The following is a 25,735-nucleotide window of genomic DNA, read 5'->3' as shown; positions in this document are numbered from 1 at the left end:
TGATTTTAAAGTAGCACTTCAGTTACATATTCTTCTTTTATACTTATATCCTTGAGGAAATACGTATTCACAAGAAAAAATATTTGACAAAAAAAAAAACTGGTAGTGAATTATCAGAAAATATCAGTTGCCATCCTCCTCTCCCAGCTTCAGTGGAAGTGCATTTTGTTCTGTTTTTAGTACACCTGACAAGTTACAAAGCAAGGAAGACGGTATCATGTGTTCAACATGTAATCTATCTGGACGTCATCACAACTATTGCAGTTTCCCAATGTACCCAGGACGTATCATAATTTGAGTTTTTCTCTCCATCTGTCCCTTATTGTAATTCTGAACCTCAATAATCTCAGTTTTGGGCCATGAAGAAACTTGACTGAAGTCCAGAGTCTTTGAATATCTGTCTTGTGTGTAGATTTGAAGCACTCCAATATTTGTCGAAAGTCAGACGCATTCTGGTTGGTGCATTGAAGAAATTTAACTGTTGGTTTTCAACATTAGACCACAAATATGTGGCATGTCTCAATATAGTACTCTGAGGGTTCAATATGGCAACTAAATCAATCCAACTCACATGAAATCGTAAATCCAAACAGTTATAAAACTGCTCATACCAAAATATCAGTTCGGTATAATTATTTCACTACTAAGAGATGAAACGAATGATTAAAATTACACACAGAAGCAATTCCAAGCCCCTCAATGGCAATTGTATGCATTTTAACATGAAAAGATAAAATGGTGTTCTTGATTGGTTGGGTTTAATGGCTCAAAAGCATGAAACAGTTATAGCAATTCACACAGATAACAAAGCACAAAGATTTCGAAAGCGGATGATTAATCTTATTGCTTTGCAAATGTGATTCCTAATTGCTTCCTTTGCTTGTAACGAGAGTATTTCATTGTTCCCTACTGTCTCATTTCAGTTCTGTCTTCAGCCGTGTTTCAATGCAATTGCCAATCAATAAAGATATAAAAAAGTGAAGAAATAAGCTCACAAAACAAGAGAAAAAAATGATTTTAGATCGTAAAAAGGAATTAAAACTGGAATAAAATCTTTGGATTTGCGCTTTTATAGGCAATTCGCTGCTAAAAACTCATTTTGGTGAACTGGCTCAAAATACATGATGCCACACTTATATAAAGAACAAAAATGCATTTGGGTGAATAAACTGGAATTGCAGGTCATCAATGATATACTCAGGCAGCAGAGCATGTAGTAAAATATTATATAATTTTATATCATACCATTTTATGCAATATTCAAAAATAGCGCTGTCATGTTACATTCATTTGCGTTTTGTGAGATTCGAAATGAATTATCAAATGAAATTGATTTCATTATGATGAATTCTGGATCACATTAAAGACAAAAATTTCAAATCATTCTAAAAACTATATATCCAGAAATATTGCCTTTCAAGAACTGATATAAAATAGAAAATAAACGGAAAAATTTATGAGGGCATATAGAATGGCATTTGGAATGCAAATAATAATTAAGAAAATACCAAATATGTGTGAGAAAATAATAATAAAAACGCAATCATTGTTTTGTTTATCTCAATATATATAAGCTAGGTTGGTTGGTTGGTTTATTTGGGTTTAATGGCGCAAGAGCCAAAAGTAGGCTATACTGCGCCAATCGTATGGTTTGAGATGATATCACGTGAGAAATTTAAAATTACATTAAAGATCAGGTCAGTAAAACAGCAACAATCAAAACATGAGACAAGTTAAGCAAAACAAGTTTTAATCTATATAACATGATAAAATCCAATAGCTTTTAAAAAGTTAAAAATATACAGATGGGGAGGTTCTCCCACTAATTCTCGTATGTTAAGTGAAGTTGAGTTAAAATATTTAATGCGATGAGAATTAAAATTGGGGCACTCAGCTAGGATATGCACAACAGTAAAATCAACATTACATGATAAGCATCTGGGCGCTCTCTCACCAAATAATAGATATTTGTGAGTGAAACGAGTATGACCGATGCGAAGTCGAGTCAGTTTCACGTCGGCTGATCTTATGGAAACAATGGGCCACAAATGAATATGAGGTTTAATAAAATGTAGCTTATTATGGGTCTCCATATCCCAAGACTCCTGCCAAAGGGAATGCGTATAATGAATAATTCTAAGTTTTGAATCCCGATATGGAATTGATGTCTGCCATAAAGTAGAAGCTGCTTTGGCAGCGCAATCAGCGTCTTCATTGCCCAAAATTCCAACGTGACCAGGAACCCAGCAGAATAAGACTAAAAAATCCCTGGCCTGAAGTGTTTGTAAGCAACATAAAATATCTACTGCCACAGGATGCATCAATTTACCAGGGTGGGATAATATCTCCAAAGCGCTCATGATGTCTGTATATAAAATATATTTACGCCCATCAGAAACTGCAATTCTCTGAAGAGCGCAAAAAATAGCTACAAGTTCCGCTGTAAAAATCGAGCAAAAGTTGTGTAAACGGTAACTGTAGATTTTTTGTAAAAATTTAATTCCGCAGCCAACATAACTCTCCGATTTTGAGCCATCAGTAAAAATAGGTTCGTATAACGAAAATTGATTTCTGTGAGAGGCAAAGAGTTTTTGAAATATGACAGGTGCTGTGGAAGACTTATCGAATGTATAAAAGGGGTTGAGGTATGAAAAGACAGGGACATCCCAAGGTGGAATGACATAGAATTCTGCTTGTTTAATTTGTATGTTACCAAGACCTGCATCAGCAATAATCGTTTGAATTCTCTCACAAAAGGGGAGAATATTGAAGGGGCGAGCATTGTAAAGTCTACGAAGATCAATGGGAATTGCCATTTGCCTTAGTGGATGATTAGAAAGCGACTGGATCCTAAGATAGTACTGAGCCGAGAGCATTTTACGTCTTAAGTGTAATGGTAACTGATGGCAGATGACATAAAGACTTTGTACGGGCGAGGTTCTGAAGGCACCACAACAGATTCTCAAGGCAGAATGATGTACAGTGTCCAATTTGAGTAGAACAGTGGGTCGAGCCGAGCCATAGACAGCACATCCATAAGCAAGGCGGGCTAATATTATTGCTTGATAAATCCTGAGCAGACAAGTGCGATCTGCACCCCACGTCGTTGTCGAAAGAACTTTAAGGATATTGAGAAGTGATTCGCATTTCTTCCGTAATTTCAAAATATGTGGAAGAAAGGTGAGTTTCTTATCAAATATCACTCCCAGAAATCGCATGTCTGTAACTACAGGAATGTCCACATTACCAATGCGAATTATAGGATCTGGATGTATACCCGTTTTCCGACAGAAATGGACACAGCGGCTCTTTTCAGCAGAAAGAGTGTGGCCATTCTCGTTACACCATGTCATTAACTTATTCACAGCATGCTGAAACTGTCGCTCAATTAAATGCATACTAGAGCCCTGACAAGATATCTGAAGGTCATCAACATACAAAGTGCCCTTAACAGATGGAGGTAATTGATCTAAAATCTGACTAAGATGAAGGATAAAAACTGACTGTACCCTGAGGACGCTGAGGACGTCACACTGAGGACGCTTCCCTGAGGGACACCCTCAGCTTGAATAAAATGGCTGGAATAAGAATTTCCAATACGTACTCTAAAGATGCGAGAGGATAAAAAATTTTGAATAAAAATCGGCAAATTGCCATAAAAATCAAACTTTAAAAGTGATCGAAGAATACCATAACGCCAGGCTCGATCATAGGCCTTTTCTATGTCAAAGAAGACTGAAACAAGATGATTCCGTCTTACAAAGGCATTACGTATTTCAGTTTCCAGAAGCACGAGATTGTCTATTGTAGACCGGCCCCTACGGAAACCACTTTGCAAGGGAGGAATGCAATTACGTATCTCCAATTCATAAATAAGGCGGGTGTTGATCATGCGCTCTAGAGTTTTACACATGCAATTTGTTAAAGCAATCGGCCTGTAGTTTAGAGGGTTAGTAGAATCTTTATCAGGTTTAAGGATCGGAATAACAATTGCTTCATGCCATTGTGAAGGAAACTGTTTCTCAGTCCATATTATAAGCTAGGATTGATACATAAGAAGGCATAATGGAAAATAAATCAGAAATAATGTCTTTCGTGGATTGATATAACACAAAATGGGAAATAAGATTTATAAGAATATATTCAATAAAACTTAGATACAAGCAGTAATTTTGAATCAAATGAAGTATATTTAAAGGAATATTTATAAAAATACAATTATTGTCTGTTTTAACTCTATAGAACTAATCCAGGATACAGAGTCAAAGGAGCTTTTTAAAATTAATTTATGCAGCATTGAACTGTTGATATTTCATTTTCAGTGGGATTCACAAATGTTACTTGAATGACAGTTAGAGTAATAATTATAAGTTTGGATTTAAATTCAGACAACTATTAAGAAATTATATGACGGCATACTTATGTATATATGGATACTTATTTCAAGCAATATTTTTTTCATATTTTTGAAGAAGTTTGATCTTTAATTTTGTTTAAAGTTTAAAATAAAACAAAATCATTAAACTATAAGATAAATTATTGTTTTATTTCAGTTAAATTATATCATGACGATGGAATTTTGTAATTAATTTCACATTCGCTGTACTAAAGTATTAAATTTCTTATAATTATTCTTAGTAACAATAGGAAAGTTAAATATTTTCAGGTTTAATTTATAATTAAATTAAATAATTTAATAAGATTGTGGCTCTATATAAATGGCGCCAACTAGTAGTAAAAATGAGAAAAATTTTCTTACGATTAATTAATACTTATAATAATGAATTACCATTTAAAGATTGAAATGCAGAAAAATATTAAAATAAAAATATCAACTTTTAGAATGTTTATTGAAAAAATAATTTTTTTTATAAATTGCTTTTTTTAAAGTTATTTTATTCTCTTCTTTCTACAAATAGTAGGTTTCCGGTTAGCATTTTATTTAAAATAAAATAAACTAATACTGTCCGAAAGAAGAAATTGTCAGCTACAAGTGCAATATTAATAAGTGTTTTAACTATGAAGGTACAGCATTCTGCAGTCGCTCGTAGATACTTAAAATTCTGGGAATCTTAACATGCAATGAAAATTACTTGCAAATTCAATAGATTTGATAAATATTACTTGCCTTTAATTAGCTAAAAAAGCTAAAATTTACTGTAAAAGCTAGTAAAATTTATTTTTTTGAATTAATTTGTATGATTTAAATATATTACATAAAAACTGGTTACAGGTAAATAATTATAATATTCGAAAGCAAAGTGCTTTGACTTTTACAATGTAGTAAGAATTAATAAAAGACTGAACGGATAAAAGTATTATAAAAAATAAAAATAATGCAAAACAAAAAAAAAATACTTCAATAGATTGATCACGAAAGACGATGTCATTTTGTGACATAGTAAAATCAACAAGCATATGAATAAAATCTTTCATCAATAATAAATCTCACTTCTAAAATTGTTATCCAAATGAAAACCCATTTAATAATCTAAATTCAGTCTAACTTACTTCGTATAGTAAATATTGCTAAGTTCAAAATATTCACACCAAAAAAAAATTAAGAATTTGTATTTAGACACAAGTATGATATTCAAATAAATTATCAGTAAAATAATTTTAATTTTCGTATTTCGTCATTCTATATTTCTGAGAAATAAAATATCAACAAATACATAATTTATAATTGATGTTGTAAAAGTAACGAAAAATTGAAATGAAATCAATACGAGATTAAAAGAATCAGAGAACGAAAGTCGAGAAAAATTGTTCACTAAAAGTAATAAATATTCACAAGAAAATTCTACCATACGTTATTGTGTTTCCTTATAGGAAAATAGAGATTTTGTTTTGTCGATCAGCGTACCGATAAGTGAAATTTGACCATCTTCTCTTGCACCAAAAAAAAAAGAAAAAAAGAAACTACTTATTGTCTATCACTTCTGAAGAAGTAGACAGCACTTTCAGAAACTAGCCGAAAAAGAAAAAGGATCTTTCTCATTGTCTACCATATTCTTTTACGATAGACGACTTTGTTATCCATTGTTGTTTCTGCTGTAATGGCGTGATTAATTAAATTTGATTTTCTCTTAAACACCGGAAGCAAAATAAAGAATATATTTGCAGTAATATTTAGTTATTATTAAATATTGTTTTGTAGAATGGTTTTTGTCATATATCTAGTATTAAGAAATCCCTTCCTAGTTAGGAATGTTTTAGAATAAAAGAAAAATTGAAATATTTTAATGATGCTTTATGTCTAGATCACGCCTATAAAGCAAAGGCTACTCTAGATAAAATGAGTCTCAAAATGTGCCGTCAGAATATATGTCATTAATAATTCTCTGAAATTAATTTTAGTTCTGAATTGCATATTATAAAATGGGCAATTGCACTGCTTGTTTCCAATATTTGTATTTCGCATATTAAGAAAAAATTTATTTCTAGTAATGATTTTCGAAACAGACTTATAGTAAAAGCCCTCAGATCTTTACCGTAATGGAAGCATTACTTTCCGTAATTGCTGAATGAATTCTCGATTGGGTAAATGTTTTCTAATGTTGAATTCGTTTGCCGAGGAAAATTTCGAACATTTTCGCGTTTGTTTATTCCCCATATGGAAAAATAACAACAAAAAAAATAAGAAGAAATTGTTTCTAATCATTGGGATATTTTTTTACCCAAATAGTTAATAATGATTAATATTTTATTTAATTACTTATTTGTGAAATAAAAAAAATCAATTTAGTCAAAGTCAGTCAGTCAGATCAATTTTGTCAAAGTCAAAAATCGGTAGAGTAAATAAGTCAAATATATTCAGTTTTAATTAAAAAAAAGTAAGTTCTAAGTACAGGAAATTTCAAATTTCCTATTATTTAATGCAGTTTATAAACTATAAGACCCATCCATTTTTTTTCTAAACATTGCTATGTAATCAATTTTTCACCCAAACAACAAATGTTAAATAACATAGTTACCTATAGATTTTGTAGTTGAAATAAATATATTAAATCAGCAAATTAAACTCATTTTTAAGTAAAATATACTTCCTAAGTGTGGAAAATGTCATATAATATGTTAGATGAATTGCGTTTGTATTAAATATCATTAAGAGTTCTTATAATTAAAATTTCAAAATATTGCATTACAATTTTTTTATTTAAATTTTATTTACATTCCTATTCCATTTACTATTTTATTTAGTGACATGTAAAAATATCCAATCTGTGATGCAGAAAGCAAGAAACGGAAATATTTTAATTTCGTAAAACTTCAAGAAAGCAAGACATTAGAATTTTTTTAATTTAAAAGATGTTTTTTAAAAAATAAAATGAGCCAAGCTTATCTGCTTTAATTCATAATTAGAATGAAAATTTACAATAAATAATTCTAAAAAGCATTTTTGTCGAAGAAAATAATTTTGATAAACAAAAATTTTTCAATTCCTGAAAATAAAAATTGTTTTAAAATGTTTATGGCTTTTTTTTTCTGTTATGATATTTAGAAGAACCTAGTATAATTTTTTTCAAAAAGATATATATGGCAAACGTTCGTGACATATGCCTGATTCTTACATAAAGCGATCAAAACTGATCTGTCTTTATTTGCTGACAAGATAAACAACTACTTCGGCGAAAAATTAATTACACTATTTTTGTTATCATTTCAAAGTTAATTGGTTTAAATCTTTCTTCCGTCATGTCCCGAACTTGAATAGTTTCCCTTTTACTCCTTTGTAATTAGTGAAGTATTGAAAGATAAAACACTAAGGTTATATATAATTATTTATAAACTGAAAGTTTGGAAATAATACCGGGAATTCTTTTAAGATAACATTATTCTTGTAGATTTCTAAATTATCTAATAAGTATGTTTTGATGAAAAAAGATGCAGAATTTATGATACTTCCGCATTTTTAAGATAATAGGAAAGGATTTCTGCCTACTTAGCAATTTTAAGGTAATATTGATGGCTGGAATGGTACATCTAGGTTACATAGGTACAATTACAGGCTACACCCCATTGGCATAGCCTGTTGTATATTCTTTGCTTTGGAGTAGAAGCCTGTTATACTTAAAGCGTGACTCCACCTATGAACATATACAAAGATACAAAATGAGGGTCTCTATGTCCTTCTGATGTTGCGAGGCGAAAATTAGGACTAGGTTTACCGACTTAGGTGTCTTCTTTGTCCTCTGAACAAGGTTGAAATCTATGAAGTTCACGGCAATTAGTCGCACAAGTTACGTCGAAATGGCACATGAATTTAACTAAAACAAATGTAAGAAATAAAAAATAATCCACAAATTTTAATTATATTAATTTACTCATTTTAATCATATTTATTCTTTTATTTCAAAGATCAAATAAAAGTCATCGATGAAGGACAGAAAATTGACTATGAAATCAATTATTTCAAATTTAAGGAAGAATCAAGCATTATTACCATCTGTAAAATCTGAAATAAAGCTTACAAAATAGGCTTATTTTATTTTGGTACATGAAATATCATGTCGTATTAAAGAAACAAAATTTAATTATGCAAAAACTCTTTGTTCAGATTCAATTTATTATATAATTCCCGTTTTTTATCCATTATTCATTTCAATTCCCTTTTTATAAGAAAGAAAGTTTCACAAAAATAAATAGAATAATCTCATATTATAAGCTGTATCCAAATGAAAATGAGAGTACAGTTATATGTAAAGAAATCTTAATAACATGCATTATAATTACCGATCATATTGAATAGTACAACCACTAAAAATCGCCACCGTCATTGAAATACTGATAGCAGGAGGCGCGAAAAGAGTAGTTACTTTCAATGTAGAAACCTTACATAACCACTTTTTCACGGTTTGCGTTTGTCCACTTCGCTATAACAAAGCATATTGTGGATTATGTAATGCACAGTTTGTTTACTTGTCGACAATTCAGCAGCGATTTCACGCATGATGAATCAATGATTCTGCCGTACGAGAAACTTTATAACCGAAATCATATCTCTGTTGGTCACAGTATGCGTCTGACCAGGGCATGGCAAGTTTCTGATGTTTACGCATTTCGCCTCATCATATTGACACTAACGGTCCAGCTTACGAGATACTGCTCCTCATCTGTACTGATCTAGAGGAATTTATATCCTTTATGCTTCGTATTGCATAAACTAAACTCTTTAAAAGTGAGGAAATTGATGTCAAGTCCTTTACTCCATGACCAATCACAAATCCAATATCACCACGCCATCTATCGACTTACAAATTACCTCACTGGGATTTGATGCAACGCCGCTGAAGCTAATGTCTTCTTTTCATTTAAGGCTCCCTTTTATTTTTTTTTAAATATGACTGAACATTTCAGATGAACATAACTAAATTTAAACTAATAATTTTTAATTATTAAAGTTTCTTTTTTCGCACTCATTTATAAAGTTTTTAAATTAATTTTAAATGATTGCCTATTTCGCTTATTCTTTAAGCTTTGTTTTAAACTGATACAAAATCCACATCTTCTGTTTATTATTTATTTTTTCCCAGTTTTATTATTCATGAGATAGCACAGTCACAAAAGTAATTGGAATAACTTTATAATATTTTCCGAAATAAAAAAAATAATTCTAAACATCATTACAGTCTTAAATAATAGTTGTTTTATGCATTGTAATATAGTATTAAAAATTATTCAAATTAATTAATCCCAAAACATATTTATGCTATGAAATTATGAAATGTCTGCATTTTCTATTTATATATTAATCATGTATAAAGCTATTAAATCTTAGTAATCATTTTTTGTATGGAATGTAAAAAATAATTAATTATTATTTCTAGTAAATAAGAAAAATAAATATTAAAAATTTCAAATTTTGAGTAAAGAAGATTATCTTATACAATAGAATCAAATAATTTAAAGAAAATTACTTGCCTTATCTAAGAAAAGTTTTTGTTTTGTTTCGAAAGAGATTATTACACTTTTGTGCAATTTCAATTAATTTTAAGCAGCTTTAGTATTTTCAAATATTTTAACAATTATTATTTTTTATTTCTTTATAAAGATTGTAATATTTACTTAGAAATTCTCTATCTAATTATAATTATCTGAAAGACGTTTTTAAATAGGATCCTTGGTATATATTTTCATAAACTATAAAAGAAGGAAAAACTTAATAGAACATAAGATAAAGATAGAAGGAAAATTGTTTTAAAAAAATCACATAAACTCTGATCCAAATTTCATTTTTTTTTCATAAAACAGATTTAGATTATTCATTAATTTATGTTCTGAACATTTTTTAAAAATTAAATAAAAATTTTATCAAATCTTATCGATTAAATATTTTGTACTTGCTCATAAAACACATCAATAAATTACAAATAATTGTCAGTTTTATTCGTTTGAACAAAAACTTATAAAAGTGGGGTTAAATTAATGTCATTGTAAATAAAATATTTAATTCAGTGTTAAATTATTATGCATATAGAACTTGGATACGATTGATATCATTTAAATTTCTGACCAGACGCATGCAGCGACCAAGTTCTTTACTGGAAATACTGATTTTATATAATTTCGTTTGAATATTATATGTAAAATTTTAAATCGATGGTCATATTAACAAAATGATTTTAAACTTGTAATTGTGTTAGATTTAATCATTTATTTAGTAGCCTTTGACCTATTCTGTACACTGACTTCATGAACTTCCATTTGAAGTCATAATATATGTTATGTCTAGCAATATTTTAACTATATTTATATTTATTAATAAAAAAATTCCAGATCATATAATTTTGAACTTATTGGTTAGATTATATAATATTCTTAATATCTTAGAAATATTTGTTTTCAAATTTTCCAGATGAGATGGTGAAATAAAAAAAGAAAATGGATTAGGGTAATATTTTATCGCACAAAAAAGAAGAAGAAACTCAGAATTAAAAATTTCTAAATGAAAGAAAGTATTTGAATTTCGTTGCAAATATAAAAATTATTAATGAAAATAATGTATTAAAATACTTTTGAAAATGTATGAAATTTAAATGAATTAAATTAGCAGAATTGGAAGTAAAACGTTAGCTGCTTCATTAAAAGATTTTTAAAAAAATATTTCAAAATGGGGCAAAAGATGTTTATTTGAAATAATATTTCTGGTGGTTATCAAAATGAGTTTACATAATTTTACTTAATTTTTTTGTTCATTCAAATCCTAGAGAATATAAATAGTAAAAATTTAAAAAGATTATTTCATGAAATTTTTAAAAATGAAAATAATGAATCTGACGTGAAATGAAAATAATGAACGTGACGTAAAAAACTCACCCCTAGGAGCACATATTTAGTCCTCATACAATAACAAATTGATTTCTGTTTTCATTATTGGTGGTAATGTGTATATATATATATATATATATATATATATATATACATACACAATTAGAAATAAAAGCCAAGGGTCATTCCAAGGGTCATAAACTCAAGGGTCATTGTCAGGCAGGGATTCAAAATAAGGGTTTTTTTTTTGTGTGTATGTGTGTGTGAGGAATCCAGACTAAATTGTCCAACAGTATTGACTCCTCATGACCCGAAAATCCCCTGAAATTAGGCCTAAGAGATACACCATTTTTACAGAAAAGAAACAAAACAATAAATTTAAAGAATACGACATTTTTTAATTTTGTAATTTTAAATAAATAATTTTAATTTTAGATTGTTTCAATAATAGGTTTGAATTACATAATATTTATATTTTTGATTTTATATACGTATATAGGCATTATTAATTTTTAATGGAACCACCGTAAAGAAATTCTAAAACCAACAGAAACCCGTATGCTTAACATAGAAGTAATATGACTCAATCGAAATAAAATTCTTCCAGGAATTCTCAACTCAAACAAATGCAAATAAAACAGACACACTTGCAATCAGAAAGATCTTCGTATCCCTTCCTCTACTGAGCAATCTCTGCTGTAGGAAACGGCCGTCTCGCTGCCTGCTGATGTTTTTTCAATCACGTCATTTTTTCAATATAAAGGAATATTTTTCATCCTTTTCACAACATTTCTTCCAAGATCTAGATCATTTTAAGTCTCCATTTTCACTCCGTTAGCCATAACGGCTGAATGGAAACGGATACAAACCGATGCAGATAAAGGAAATGGTAAGTCTTCAGCATTACTATGACTTCCTCAGAGCGAAGGAGAAGTAACGTCCAAATTGGTCATGAATCGGGATTTTTGCGCAATAAACTTTCCTATTCCGAACCATAAAGCCATATTTTGGGTTCGGAACTGCTTCTTCCTTTGGCTGCGATGCAATTTAGTATTCTAGCTGCGGAAAGGAAGTGAAAGAACACTTTCCAAATAAGAAGGTGAAAATGTAAATATTCATTAGATCGAAATCGGAAATAGATTCATAATGAACAAAAAAAGACTATATATTCAGCTGTAACTAGAAGAAATATATTTGTAACTTTCATTTCATAACATTTGCATTGTATTGGTGTTCATAATATATGTACTTCTTTTACTTGAAGTGTATAGAAAAATTTTTGCGTAAGTATATTTATATATAATAAAAGATTAACTTGGTGAATTTCGAGAAAAATTTGACATCGTAAATTTCTATGACACAGGGAGTTATGAATGCAGGATTTTTATTTTATTTTTAGGAATGCATAATATTATTTGAAATTTATTTGTTTGGTGTTTGGAACAAATAAAATTTTCATAATGCATAGGTCTGTCTTACTCGAGGAATAAATATGACTTTCTTTGCACTAATATTTGCAACGAAAGATCAGAATTGTCAATTTCGAGAAAAATTTGATATTGTGAATTTTTATCACAAAGACAGTAATGAATGCAGGACATTTATTTTATTTTTCTGAATGCATAAATCTATTATTTTAATTTTAATGGTTTGGTGTTTGGAACAAATAAAATTTTCAAAATGCACGAAACTATCTTAGTCGAAGTATAAAAGTGATTTTTTTTTGTGCTACTTCTTGCAATGAAAGATCAGAATTGTCAATTTCGAGAAAAATTTGACATTGTGAATTTTATGACAAAAGTAGTTATGAATGTAAGACATTTATTATTTTTTTGAATGTATAAAACCATTATTTTAATTTTATTTGTTGCAGGTTTTGAATAAATAAAATTGTATTGATTGAACAAATAAAATTTTAAAAATGCAGGGATCTGTCTTACTCGAAGAATAAAGATGACTTTTTTAGTGCTAGTTCTTGCAATGGAAGATTCGAATTGTCAATTTCGAGAACCCTTTGAAATTGCGCATTTGAACAGCATTCGAAGTTAAGAACACATAAGATATAAAACTATTGTTTGAATTTCATTTGATAAAGCAAGAAGTATTCAAAGGAATATTTTAAGGCATTATAATAAAGATAGTGTACATCATGCATCCGAAATTTTTTTAATGGTCGTATTACAATGACTTCACTTTATTAAAATGCAAGTGATAAAAATTAACGATCGGTTTAGCATGTATTATATTTAAGTTTGATCTGATTGAACCCACACATTCCTCAAAGAATTCGAATTCAGGTATCTCAGAATATTGAAAAGCCCGAGTTGAGACTAACATGTGATTTTTGTAAGACTAGCTAGTTCTTTTTTATGATGATAATTCTTTTCTTCTATCTTAGAAATAAATTAAAAATTTCAATAGATGAATATTATTTTCTCCAAAGCTATGACACTATAAATCTCAGATAAGGTTTTTTTAGCCTGATAACAAAGTTCAGGATTTTGTAATTGGAAAATCAGAATCTCGAGTTACAATAACATCGAAATTCCTATGTACATGCAGACCTAAGCAGAAGTGCAGGTATTGACGCGTTTGAAAATAAGATTTTACCCCTCACAACATCGACACAGTATTAGTTTGTTTATTGAATCTGGTTCTTCTATTTTCCAGACATTCTGAAATAAATTAAATAATTTTAACGAATGGATGTTCTTTACTCCTTAGTTGCAACACTATAAAATTCAGACAAATTTGTAAATTTTTTGCGTTACAATTTGTATTATTCTTGTTAGATTTTGTAATTACCCAATTTTCTGAAAATACTTTACTTACTCCAAAACCAAAAAGAAACTCGTTTTAGAGACAACTGAAAACAAATTAACTATTTGTCAAGACAACTGATCAATATTGCTTGTACTACTTTCTTTTGCTGAATTTAAGTTAGTTTGAAAGTGCAACCTAATTCGAACTTCCATTAGCACGATTCGTGATTAAAATACTAATGAAGTAAATAGAAAAACATTGAACATTTAAAATCATTGATATTTCAAATCACGTTTTTCTACTATTGTTCACTTACTTCTTTAGATAAGTATATGTTTGGAGTGCATTTATTGGCAATTATCTTAGATACTTGCAAGAGTTTGGCAAAACAAAGGATTTAAAATTAACTCTATCGAATAAGCATGTGCGATCAGATGCAGGGGATTTTTTTCAGCAAATTTTAAAACATGTAGCTTTATAGGCCGTCGCTTGGCCTGTGCAATTTAAAGTAATCTTAATTTTGAATAGTATTAACTGACAATAAGAAGATAAGAAAGCGAAGCGAGTAAAGAAGATAAGAAAGCGAAATACATTTAGGTTTTTATGTTTAATTATGCATTTCCTTTTAGAAATTTCAGTTGGAAATCAATAATTATAATTTCAAATGTCAAGGTCAAATTTCACATAATGAGAAAATAAGTAAGTTTGTTATTGGTTAAGCTAATATCTACCACTACAAATAAGAGTTAGAAAAATAAAAATAAAATAATAAAATAATAAAAATAAAATAATAGATAATAAAATAATCAATAAAAATATAAAATTAATAATAATAAAATAATTATTATTATTAATAATAATAATATAATAATACAAGAATGAATAATAATAAAATAATTAGATAATAATAATAAAATAATTAGATAATAATAATAAAATAATTAGATAATAATAATAAAATAATTAGATAATAATAATAAAATAATTAGATAATAGTAATAAAATAACTAGAAATAATTATAAAAAGCGCACCACGCAATATGAAATATATTTCAAGCAATTATAAAAGCAGAATACACTAGTTCTATCAGTTATAAATATGGTTACGCTAGTCCTTTCTATTGAAAATCTGCATTTCTATTAAATACAAACTGAAATTTCAATTTCTGATCTTGCTTAATTTCCAAAATATTAGAATTACTTAAAGCGATGAAAAATCACTGACACATCAAGTTTCGAAATCTTTTAACAAATACCCTTTTAAATAACATATTTTTACAAAGATATATTTATTATTCTAGCTAAATTAATTCTAATAATCTTCATCCAGTAAATTTTACTGGACAAAATACTGTCTTGTTAAGACAAAAATTTTAACAACTTGTTGACAAATAACTTCAAAATATTTATCAAGCATATAATAATCTGAGAAATTCAAATCTAAAATTATAGACCTAAACTTGATGGTGCTGGTTGAACATCTGGGAGAAGTTGACAATTCAGTTGCTGGTCCTTACTTGCCTGATAGGTACAACAAAGGCGGGGTTGCAATTCTGACGTAATATCTTTGAATGGCGTATAAGTGTATGAGCCGCTCAAATGATGATTATTTTAGCGTCAGTCAGAGAGCCTAATTGCATTTGTCACCGCGATTCGGTCATTCAGATCACCCCGAATACTTTGCCAAAACTGAGATAACAGCCTTGAAATATAGCATATAATGCTAAATGAATTTTACCTTAAAACTGCTTTTTTAATAACCAGATCTATAATTAAATCGTGAAATGAATATAAAAAACTATCATATTTCATCCTACATCATCGGCTATTCCTTGCTGGATTTTATTTAGTTTTTTACAAAACACTTCTTTTTTAAACGCGTTTTTACAGCAATCGAAAAATATAGATTCATTAAATTTCTCCCTCTAAAAGCAATATTAAATAGATACATACTACATGATAGTCCTCAATTTATAATTCTGAAGCATATATATAATAGTAATTTTTCTAATGCAAATAGATAGTTCTTTATTAGGATGCGCGAAATGAGATATTTACGTACATTTGACAAACTAATTCATGAATAACTACTAATTAATGAATGTTACGCAAGTCTGATGATGAAACTGTATCCAAATCTAAAATCTCATCAAATATTGCGATTAGCATAGAACTGAAAATTTTGAATTACGTGGATGGCGAAAGTGAGGACTTAGATTTTTTTAACTTAAAGCCGAAATAGTTTATGAGATATAGGCTTCAAGATTTTATAATTCAAAAAAGTAAAATACTTGAATAAAATAGTAATTGAATTTTACTCACATCATTACCCACAAGAGCTTGCAGCATAGAAGTGGAAGAGCTGGAACCAGGTTTGATATCCTTTGCTTTCCCATCAACTTTATTTTTGCTCGCCCTGAAATACGAAAAACATCAAAATTGAAAAAGCAGGCCTTCCATTAGGGAGTTCTTATATATTTCATAAGTTTACCTTTAATTGAAATGAATTTTCAATTTATGATCTTTATTAAGTACTCTCTTCAAAAGATTATTAACTTCATTTTTCAAATAAATAGTTCTTATAATGCATAATGTATTAAAGAAAAATTTAGAACCTTTAACAATACAGCTATTTTTGTAGAAATTCTGAATCAGTAAATGAGTGAATTATTTAATAAATTTTACACATTATTTCCTTACATACACTCTAATTAGTCCTTCTGTTTTTGAGTACCCTTGATAGTCAGCAAATTCTCCGCAACCTTCCTTTCGATAAAGAAATTCTGAAGAATAATATTAAGAATTATAGATAAATAAAATATATTAAAAATTATTGAATATCATCAGTTTTTAAAAAAAATATCATGCCTAAGATCCTTCGAGTTCAGTTATCTAAGAATGCTGGATCACTTGCCTTTCCTTTTCAGAGATTAAATAGTAATAATAATAATTCCTCACCGATTCAAAAGCTGCAATAGCGACCCTTGATTTTAAAGGTTTGATACTCAAAAATGCATTTATTACATGAAGCAAATGCATGCTGGGAAACTTTTGAATGTTCTCAGAAAAAAAAAAACCGAGTATCTAGTCAATCACATGTAACGAAAAGTGGTGAATTTCGAAATTTCGAAGTGATATATATATATAAACACCTCGGGCTCCGGCCGTATTTCTGATGAGCAAGTGTTTGGGGGAAGGTGTCCTTCAACATTTATAGAATTAAAGATAATAATTTTATTTGAATTTTATTGAACAGTTATGAATATTTATAAAATATAGCCTTTCAGATAAAAAAAATAATATATATATATATATATAAGACGAAAAGCAGCAACAAGGATTTTGGTAAGCCTAATTCTGTAATGACGATTTGTGCGGATTCAGGAAAATCAATGTTCATTGTTAAACTGAGAAGATTTTTTTTTTTCGTTGAAGAGTTAATACACATCGCTAACGTAGTCACTTATTGGATGGAGAAAAACGATCAAAGAATCATGCTATGCCATTATTAATCAATCAAAAATTTCTTTGCAATAACATCATTTTTCCAAACGCCATTTATTATGCATATTTTTCATACAATAAATGTGAATAATGCATTTTTATTGGCCATTTACATACTTTATAATTTTATCTAATTCAAATGACAAAATATCAGTAATACTAACAATATATAAATAACAAATAATAGCAAACATAATGCTTCTAATGACCAAAAAACTCAAGTAAGCATTTTTTTAAAATAATTTACCAAAAGGCTACAATTACTACTACTTATATAATCAAAACTCCAAGCATTACCTAATGCCAATTCAGTGAACGCATACTTTAATTTAAATAATTGTGAACCCATAAACTAATTATGCAAAAAAGCAACATTTATAATCTCCGTGTTTCTTTAATTAATGATTTTTTTTTCTGAATATAGTATTATGACCCGCCATTCCAAGCATGAAAGCAAGTCAAATTGTGTGAATTACGTGACACGCATGTGCCTTACTCGAAAAAAGGGTGTGGTTACAGATGTAAACGTATTATTTGAAGCGATAATTATGTGATTTCATTCTTCATCATCTCACATTACCATACCCTTGGAGAATTGAAAGATTTGAGTCACTGAATTACAACATAAAAATACATGCTACTTCTCACGCAAAGAAATCGGAAGTGTTGTTTTAGATAAACTAATGAAAATGTTAAATTTTAGCAAAAAAATTGCAAGTTGTTTATCAAAAATAGCAATAATCAGCTGAAAGATCAAATATATAAAATATTTTTTTTTTAGTCAATTGATTACAACATAAAAATACACGCTACTGCTCACGCAAAGAAAGCAGAAGCGTTGTTTGGATCAGATGATGAAATGTTAAATCTTGGCAAAAATAGCAAGTTGTTAATCAAAAATATCAAGAATCGGCTGAAATATCAAATATATCAAGGATTTTTTTCTTTAGTCAATGGATTACAACATAAAAATACACTCTACTGCTCACGCAAAGAAAGCAGATGCATTGTTTTGGATCAGATGATGAAATGTTAAATCTTGGCAAAAATAGCAAGTTGTTTATCAAAAATAGCAATAATCAGCTGAAAGATCAAATATATCAAAGCATTTTTCTTTAGTCAAAGGATTACAATATAAAAATACACGTTACTTTTCACGCAAAAAAAAAAAAAAAATTAAGAAGAAGAAGCGTTGTTTTGAATCATATGTTGAAAATGTTAAATTTTGGTTAAAATAACAGGATTTTTGGATTTTTTCCTGAGTCATTAGATTACAACATAAAAATACACGCTACTTCTCACACCAAGAAATCAGAAGAGTTGTTTTGGATCAGGTGATTGAAATATTAAATCTTAGCAAACAATAGCAATTTTTTTTTTATTAAAAATAGCAATAATCAGCTCAATGATCAAATATCTATGAAAGATTTTTTCTTTAATCGGAGGATTACAATATAACAGTACATGCTACTGCTCAAGCAAAAGTCTTGTTTAGGATCACATAATGAAAATGTTAAATCTTCAAAAAATAACAAGTTGTTAATCAAAAATATATAGAAACAGCTGATAGATAAAATATATTAAAGAATTTTTTTCTGGATTTGATGAGAGTTAATTCTTTTGAATTGTTCAACGTCACAAGAATAATAAAAATTACTCCCTGTAGCACATAACAATATCAGCAGTTCATGAATATAATTTATCCCATAATAAAAGAAGAAAAGATAAATATAAACCACAACATTTTCTATCCGAAAATTTGATTATAATAATAAAAAATAAAAGAGATTATTCTTAATTTTTATTTTGAGTGCTCAGATAATTTCGTGATTGCATTTTAAAACGTTCTTCTGATATTTTTTTTAATTCTTTTCTGTAAGCAAAAATTTAAAGGTGCTAAAAATTTTTTTAGGGAATTATCTCTCTCTTTTTTTTAAATTTCGGATTAAAATAGATGTGAGAATTTCATCTCGTGAGCTGCTGATCCAGCTCTTCTGCTAAGAGAAATATATTTTTCATTTCTTTTTCATAATCTCCATAATTTTCCATTTACATCTATAGTGTTATTTTCTAAAAGAAATCAACTTTAGTACCTTATTCAATATGACAATTATTTTCAGAATGTACGTTTTCTAATTACATGATGCAGTTATTCTGTTGTTCTTAAACTGTTTTACAGTTAACGTAATTGCAATTTTCAACAATTACATTATGAACAATTTCAACTTTCAGCAATTATGATACGAACAATTGCAAATGTCTGCAATTGTTCGTTTTCTTTTGATACATCAAGAATTGAACAATCGATCTTTGTTTGAAAACTCTTCTTTTATTCATCTTATTTGTTCAATGGATTTGAGTTTCAACTGAAATAGATTAATTGATTTGGAGTAAAGGATAAAATTAAAAAAAATAGTCGATTTTTTCTAAAATTTGAAAGTTGTGTCAATAGCAGATGGTAGATGTCATGGAATAAAGATTTAGGTGGATGGCTTCACTGTTTGGCTCTACAACATAATTTACAGCTACGTTCGTCAATTATCGCCATTTAAATATTCACTTCCTACTATGATTATAGAGCAAAAGAAGTAAATATTATATCTGAAAATAAATTTTTAAATGACCCAACCAAAGTAACTAGTCGCTGCCTGACTTTTCATTGAGGATATTTTGATTTGTCCTAATTGTCACCAAATTTTAAACGCATTATGACACATTAAACGTGTTTTGAATGCATTATGACACCATTTTGGGATAGTTTATGGATTCACTCTCACACGGAAGTACCAACCATAGCTGGAAAAGGAGTGTCAGGCTCCACACTATTATTAAAAACATGAAAGAAGCGAGAATTAACCACGATAGTGGAGGTTTCTTCTACTCATGTCTAAGGTACCTACCTCCCCAGTTCGGATTTTAAAAAGTACAGTTTTCCAAATTTAGGATTTAAAAATTTTTTTAATACATTTAAAGTTGTTGATTGAAAAATTGAATGGCAATGAGTTCTCGAGACATAGCGATGAGCGGAAGGAAGTTTTAAAATATATTTATTAAAAAGAAAGCCACTTGTTTGAAAAACAAATCGACAGAACAATAGCCAAAATTTGAGGGAGGGGGAGGGGATCAAAATTTCAAAAAAAATAGACATCTCCAGTAGAATAAGTAAAGAGGAGACATATCAAGGAAAGGAAGAGGGGACATATTTGTAATAAAGTGAAACCACTACAAATGTAATAACTAAGCAAATATAAAATAAATAAAACGGAAATTGAAAACTTGACGCTTCATTCATGAAATAAATATTAGATTTATGTCAAATCCTTCAAAAAAATTTTAACAATTGAAAATTTTAAAGCATATTGATTGGATTAGAGAAAAAAACAGAAATTGTTTCTTTCTACAAATTTCAAACATAAATTTAAAAGAAATTAGAACATCATTTAGACTTAATTATGATTTTGGAATTGAATCAGCTAACATTAATATTTGAATTTCATTATTAGTTACAATTCTAGCCATATTGTGTACATTTTGGCTACACGATTTCTAAAAAAATTATCAACTTATTCTATAACTTATAGTGCGAAACCAAATTCTGAGAAAATTATCTCTTTAATGGTTAATTAAAATAATTATATAAGTGCATAATTTGTGAAATTTCTAGTTTATTCTGAATTTCAAAGCCAGATTTAAAAAGAAATTATTTATCTCCATAATGATCTAATTTATTTGGGTTTGGCTATTAGTTAAATTATTTAAAATATACGATAAATTCGACAGATGAGTTATTGAATCAATTAGAAAAAAATATGATATTTCGGAAAATTTATAAATAAAAAGTTAAATAAATCTTAGAATAAATTTTAAATACCAATAGCCGTTAAAAATATTTTATTTATATTTTATCAAACTACCATTGTTAAAATTTTAGATTATCATAATTCAGCGATAAATAAAATATAATCGAAGATTATATAATAATTTATATATAACGAATTCGGTTTGAATCTTTAAAAGCATGAGAATAAATACTGTATATATATTTCGCGTATCCAAAATATTTAATCCAAAAGCCTACGAGCAATTATGTACATCAAATACTGTGCCATTATTCATATGAAAATATATATGTTTACAAATAGAATTTATGTCTGAAAAGAAAATTCTTAAATAAAAGCTATCTTACATTGACAATCATTTTGATTTATTATGCAATTTTCATGATCTACTTGAACTGCTTTATTCTTTTACTAGCAACTAACATTTCTCACATTACAGAATAAGTGGGAAAATTAACGCTAGGAATAGAAAAAAAAACCCTGCCAACTATTTCTGAGCGAAAAAAATAATCAAGCCCTCATTTCGCATTCATTATATCTGCAGATTTGAGAAGTATGGCCAACACAACCTAACAATCATTTATTCCTCTGCATTTGTTCCAGATTTTTTTTTACCAAAAATATTGTATTCTCTTCTCAGTTAATGAACTTCTACCGTTCACTGACTTACAGATATATCGTCATTAAATTATTTATGAATAGGACTGTAAACCATAAATTACGCGTCAAAATGAAACAGTTAAACTCGTGGAAACTTTTATTATTATTGCGTAAATTACTGGTTGTCATATATCACAATGACATCTTAATGAAATATATTTTTTATTTAGTCTCTATAAAACTAATTACTTCATATGTATATCATTTAAATAATGCTTTTAATCTTCTGATAAATGATTATTAAGTACATTCATCTTAATTTAAATACTTTAGAACTCAAAAATATTTCAATAGCAAAATATAATTGCAAATAATAATTGTATTTATTATGGCAGAAAAATATTTATTTATCAAATCTATACTGTATTTTTTTAATAGATACCTCGAAAAAACTTGAATAGTAAAACAGAATTCCGAATAATAATTTTATCTATTATGGAGGATAAATATTAAGTGATAAAACATACTTCTAGTTGGAAAAAAATTATATGAATGAGGTAAATATATATATATATATATATATATATATATATATATATATATATATTGTTGTAGTCAGTAAATACTTTGCTAGAAAACTTAAGGAATCTAAATTTATATAGTTTCCCTGTCTAATTTAAATAGTCTCCCTGCTTAGTAATATTTAGTGAAATGTTTTAGTATACACACAGCCTAAATACAATTTGTAAACGGACATGAGATCGAATTTGGTTGAATTATGAATCTTTGGGATTCATTATTTTATGGAAATCAGAACAATAACAGAATCTATAAAATGTCGTGCTTCAACCATTTTTATTGACCTTTAATTGGCAGACTTTTCTCCAAATGCCCATTGAAACTGTTTAAAATTGTCTTAAAGAGTTATATTTAAAACTTCACATCTCGGTCAGTTTCATTTAAAGAAGATTGGAAATGTTTTTATTTAAAGTATTAGAATGTTAAGGACATTTTATTAAATAAAACTACTATGGTCGGGAGATAGAATAAAAATTTATACTTTATGGTTTTCCGAATTCATATTTATTAACAACAACAGCAAACATGTATACATATTCACAATCGAATGTGCATATTTATCCCTAACATTTTAAAAGTTGCATTGAATTCCAATTAGAATTGATACCTCGTAATTAGATATAACGCAGAAGAAAGACATTTTTTCTATAAATGTTAGTATGCTCATGATTTTAACTAAATATAACTGATAGAACATGAGGAATAAATAAAATTTCAGATTTCGCACTTTTTCAGGAATACATTTTTTTTTTAACTCAAACAACACAAAATATAAACTTATAAACTGTTATGTCTTTAAATTCTCTTTTTTATTTAAAAGTATGCACCAAATGATTCAGAAACCAACTATTAATTCGAGATTAGAGCGAACATCACGTATATTGAACAATGATTTATTAATCATAAATAAATATAAAACATGAATGCAAATTTAATTATTAATGATCAAGATGAGTAAGCTGACATAATTTCCTCATCATTTAAATAACCCCATTTGAAATTTAGCTCCCTTCTCAATAAATATAACATTTAATCCTATTCTCAGCTTAGAAATTAATCATTAAACTACGATTAAAATGAACATCTTACAAACTTAGTACTAAACAATGATTTATTCAACCTAAAAAAGCTGAAAAACGAATGAAAATCTTTTATATTTAATACTTAATAACGATTTATTCCTCACAAATACGCTAAAATAAGAACTCAAATTTAGCATTTTAAGAGCGAATTAAGAATGAAGACTTTGTAAACTTTATACTTAACAATAATTTATCAATCATAAATAAGCTAAAACATGAATATAAATTTATTTGTTAATGATAAATATGGAATATGTTAACATAATGTGTTAAATATTTAAATAGCTATATTTGAAGTTTAGTTCTGCTTTCAACATTGAGCCCGAATCTCAAACATTTCTCTAATCTGTCTTCTCTCAATAAAATAAATCTATTCTGGAACTAAAACGCAATATGCCATCCACTTGCAATCTCAAACGACAAAATGTTACAAGTTGATAAATAATCAATGACCAGGATATAGCACATAATGCCTGAGGCTTAGCAATCTAGTTTCAACTATTATATTCCAGTTCATTTTACCCTGTGCTAATGCATCATTTATTTATTATATCCTTCTTAGAAACTTCATTGTTGAAAGTGAGTACTGAATTCCGTCATTAGAAAAGCAAATATGTGAATTTAACAATGTGTACTTTTCTTAATGAAGCTACTTATTAACGAAGCTACTAACTAATGAAGCTAAAATTCACAATTCCTTTCAAACATACCGACGAAGGAAAACACTGAATGTCTGTTTTCATGAATACAATTAAGCAAATATGAACAAAAGAAATGATTATTTAACGTTATTTTACAAATATCACCAAGAAGGCAGACCCACTTGTCATTAAATTCTGTTTAATTTAATTGTAGATAATATTAATATGCATATATAATCTTGTGGGAAGGAAAAGCGCAATAAAGAAACAATTGGCTAAAGTTAAAAATTCATGAAGCACTTTGATAAGATTAACATCCCTCACAGAACCCTTTTCTGTAACGTTTATATTGATCTACCGATTTAATGGAAATGAATTTTTAGTAATCACAAGACTAATCTACGAAAAAGATTAATCGTATCATATTTCCTTAATATCACCAAAATGATAATTTTTTTTTTAATCTTATCTAAATGCTGTAAACCCTCTGGTGAGCTGACTTCATATTTTCTAATATCGCTAAAAATATACCATATGAATAAGTTATGAAACGTGAATAAATATCATGCTATTTTATTTGATTTACTTTTTATATTTCACTGCCTGTCATACTGAACGGATATGGTCTGTATTGATAAATAAATATTTAGTGCCGTATTTTAAGGAATTGGGCAGAAATAGAACTTTTACATATACAGCAATTGAGAACAAAATAAATATTTCATTTATGTATGTATATGCTGAAAATATACAATAGTCAGATAAAAAAATTTCGTAATGAATGGTGATCTATAAGATTTTCAGAAACAATTTCAAATAAGCAATGCGAAAATTATACTGAACGTTCAGATAAATATATCAAATGCATATTAAGTCATAAAATAATAAGACATCAGCAACATTTTTCAACTGCTTATGAAAATCTATGCTGTTCCACTTGCAATTATCCTTTGAAGATTTTGAATAATAATAATTTCCAAACAGAAAATATTGAGACATTTCACTTAATATTTGTACTGAAAATACATGACTGATATTAATATCAAATACATGAAACATTTGCTATAATAGAACATATTATACATTTAGTAATAGAACACAGAGGCAGTTTCAAAATTATCTCGATATTAATAAGCATTAACGTTTAATATCATTAATAAAGCATGTTAAAGCATATTATTTATTTCTGTAAACAGATATGATCAAATTGCGAAGAATTTTACTTCCAACTGTGTAAAATATTTCCTTTCCCTTTTAGAATACAATACTCGCAATGAGAAATTAGAAAGTATAATCGGTTTCAAAGATTGTTTCATTTAAAATTGAAAAAGGATTTAAATCAAAATTAGAAACATAAATTTTTGCATCAAATAAAACAACTGATACTTCTACTAGTATTCTCAAAAGCCCAGATAATTTATAGAATACTTGTTAATTCATGGCTGTAATCTAGTGT

General features: G+C 28.0%; 1 protein-coding gene across 2 annotated transcripts in view; it reads right to left on the bottom strand.

Moving 5' to 3' along the window:
- Nucleotides 1-25,735, bottom strand: part of LOC129969666 (synaptotagmin-7-like) — a 292,924-nt gene that overhangs the window by 138,148 nt on the left and 129,041 nt on the right. For both annotated transcript variants that reach the window (XM_056084322.1, XM_056084323.1), the window contains exon 3: nucleotides 16,357-16,450. In XM_056084322.1, the coding sequence (XP_055940297.1) occupies nucleotides 16,357-16,450 (94 nt within the window). The remainder of the gene's footprint in view (nucleotides 1-16,356; nucleotides 16,451-25,735) is intronic.

The sequence above is a fragment of the Argiope bruennichi genome, chromosome 5 (assembly GCF_947563725.1).
Source record: "Argiope bruennichi chromosome 5, qqArgBrue1.1, whole genome shotgun sequence".
Classification (NCBI taxonomy): Eukaryota; Metazoa; Arthropoda; class Arachnida; order Araneae; family Araneidae; genus Argiope; species Argiope bruennichi.
Note: the sequence above shows the minus strand (reverse complement) of the source record. Positions and strands in the feature narration are given on the sequence as shown.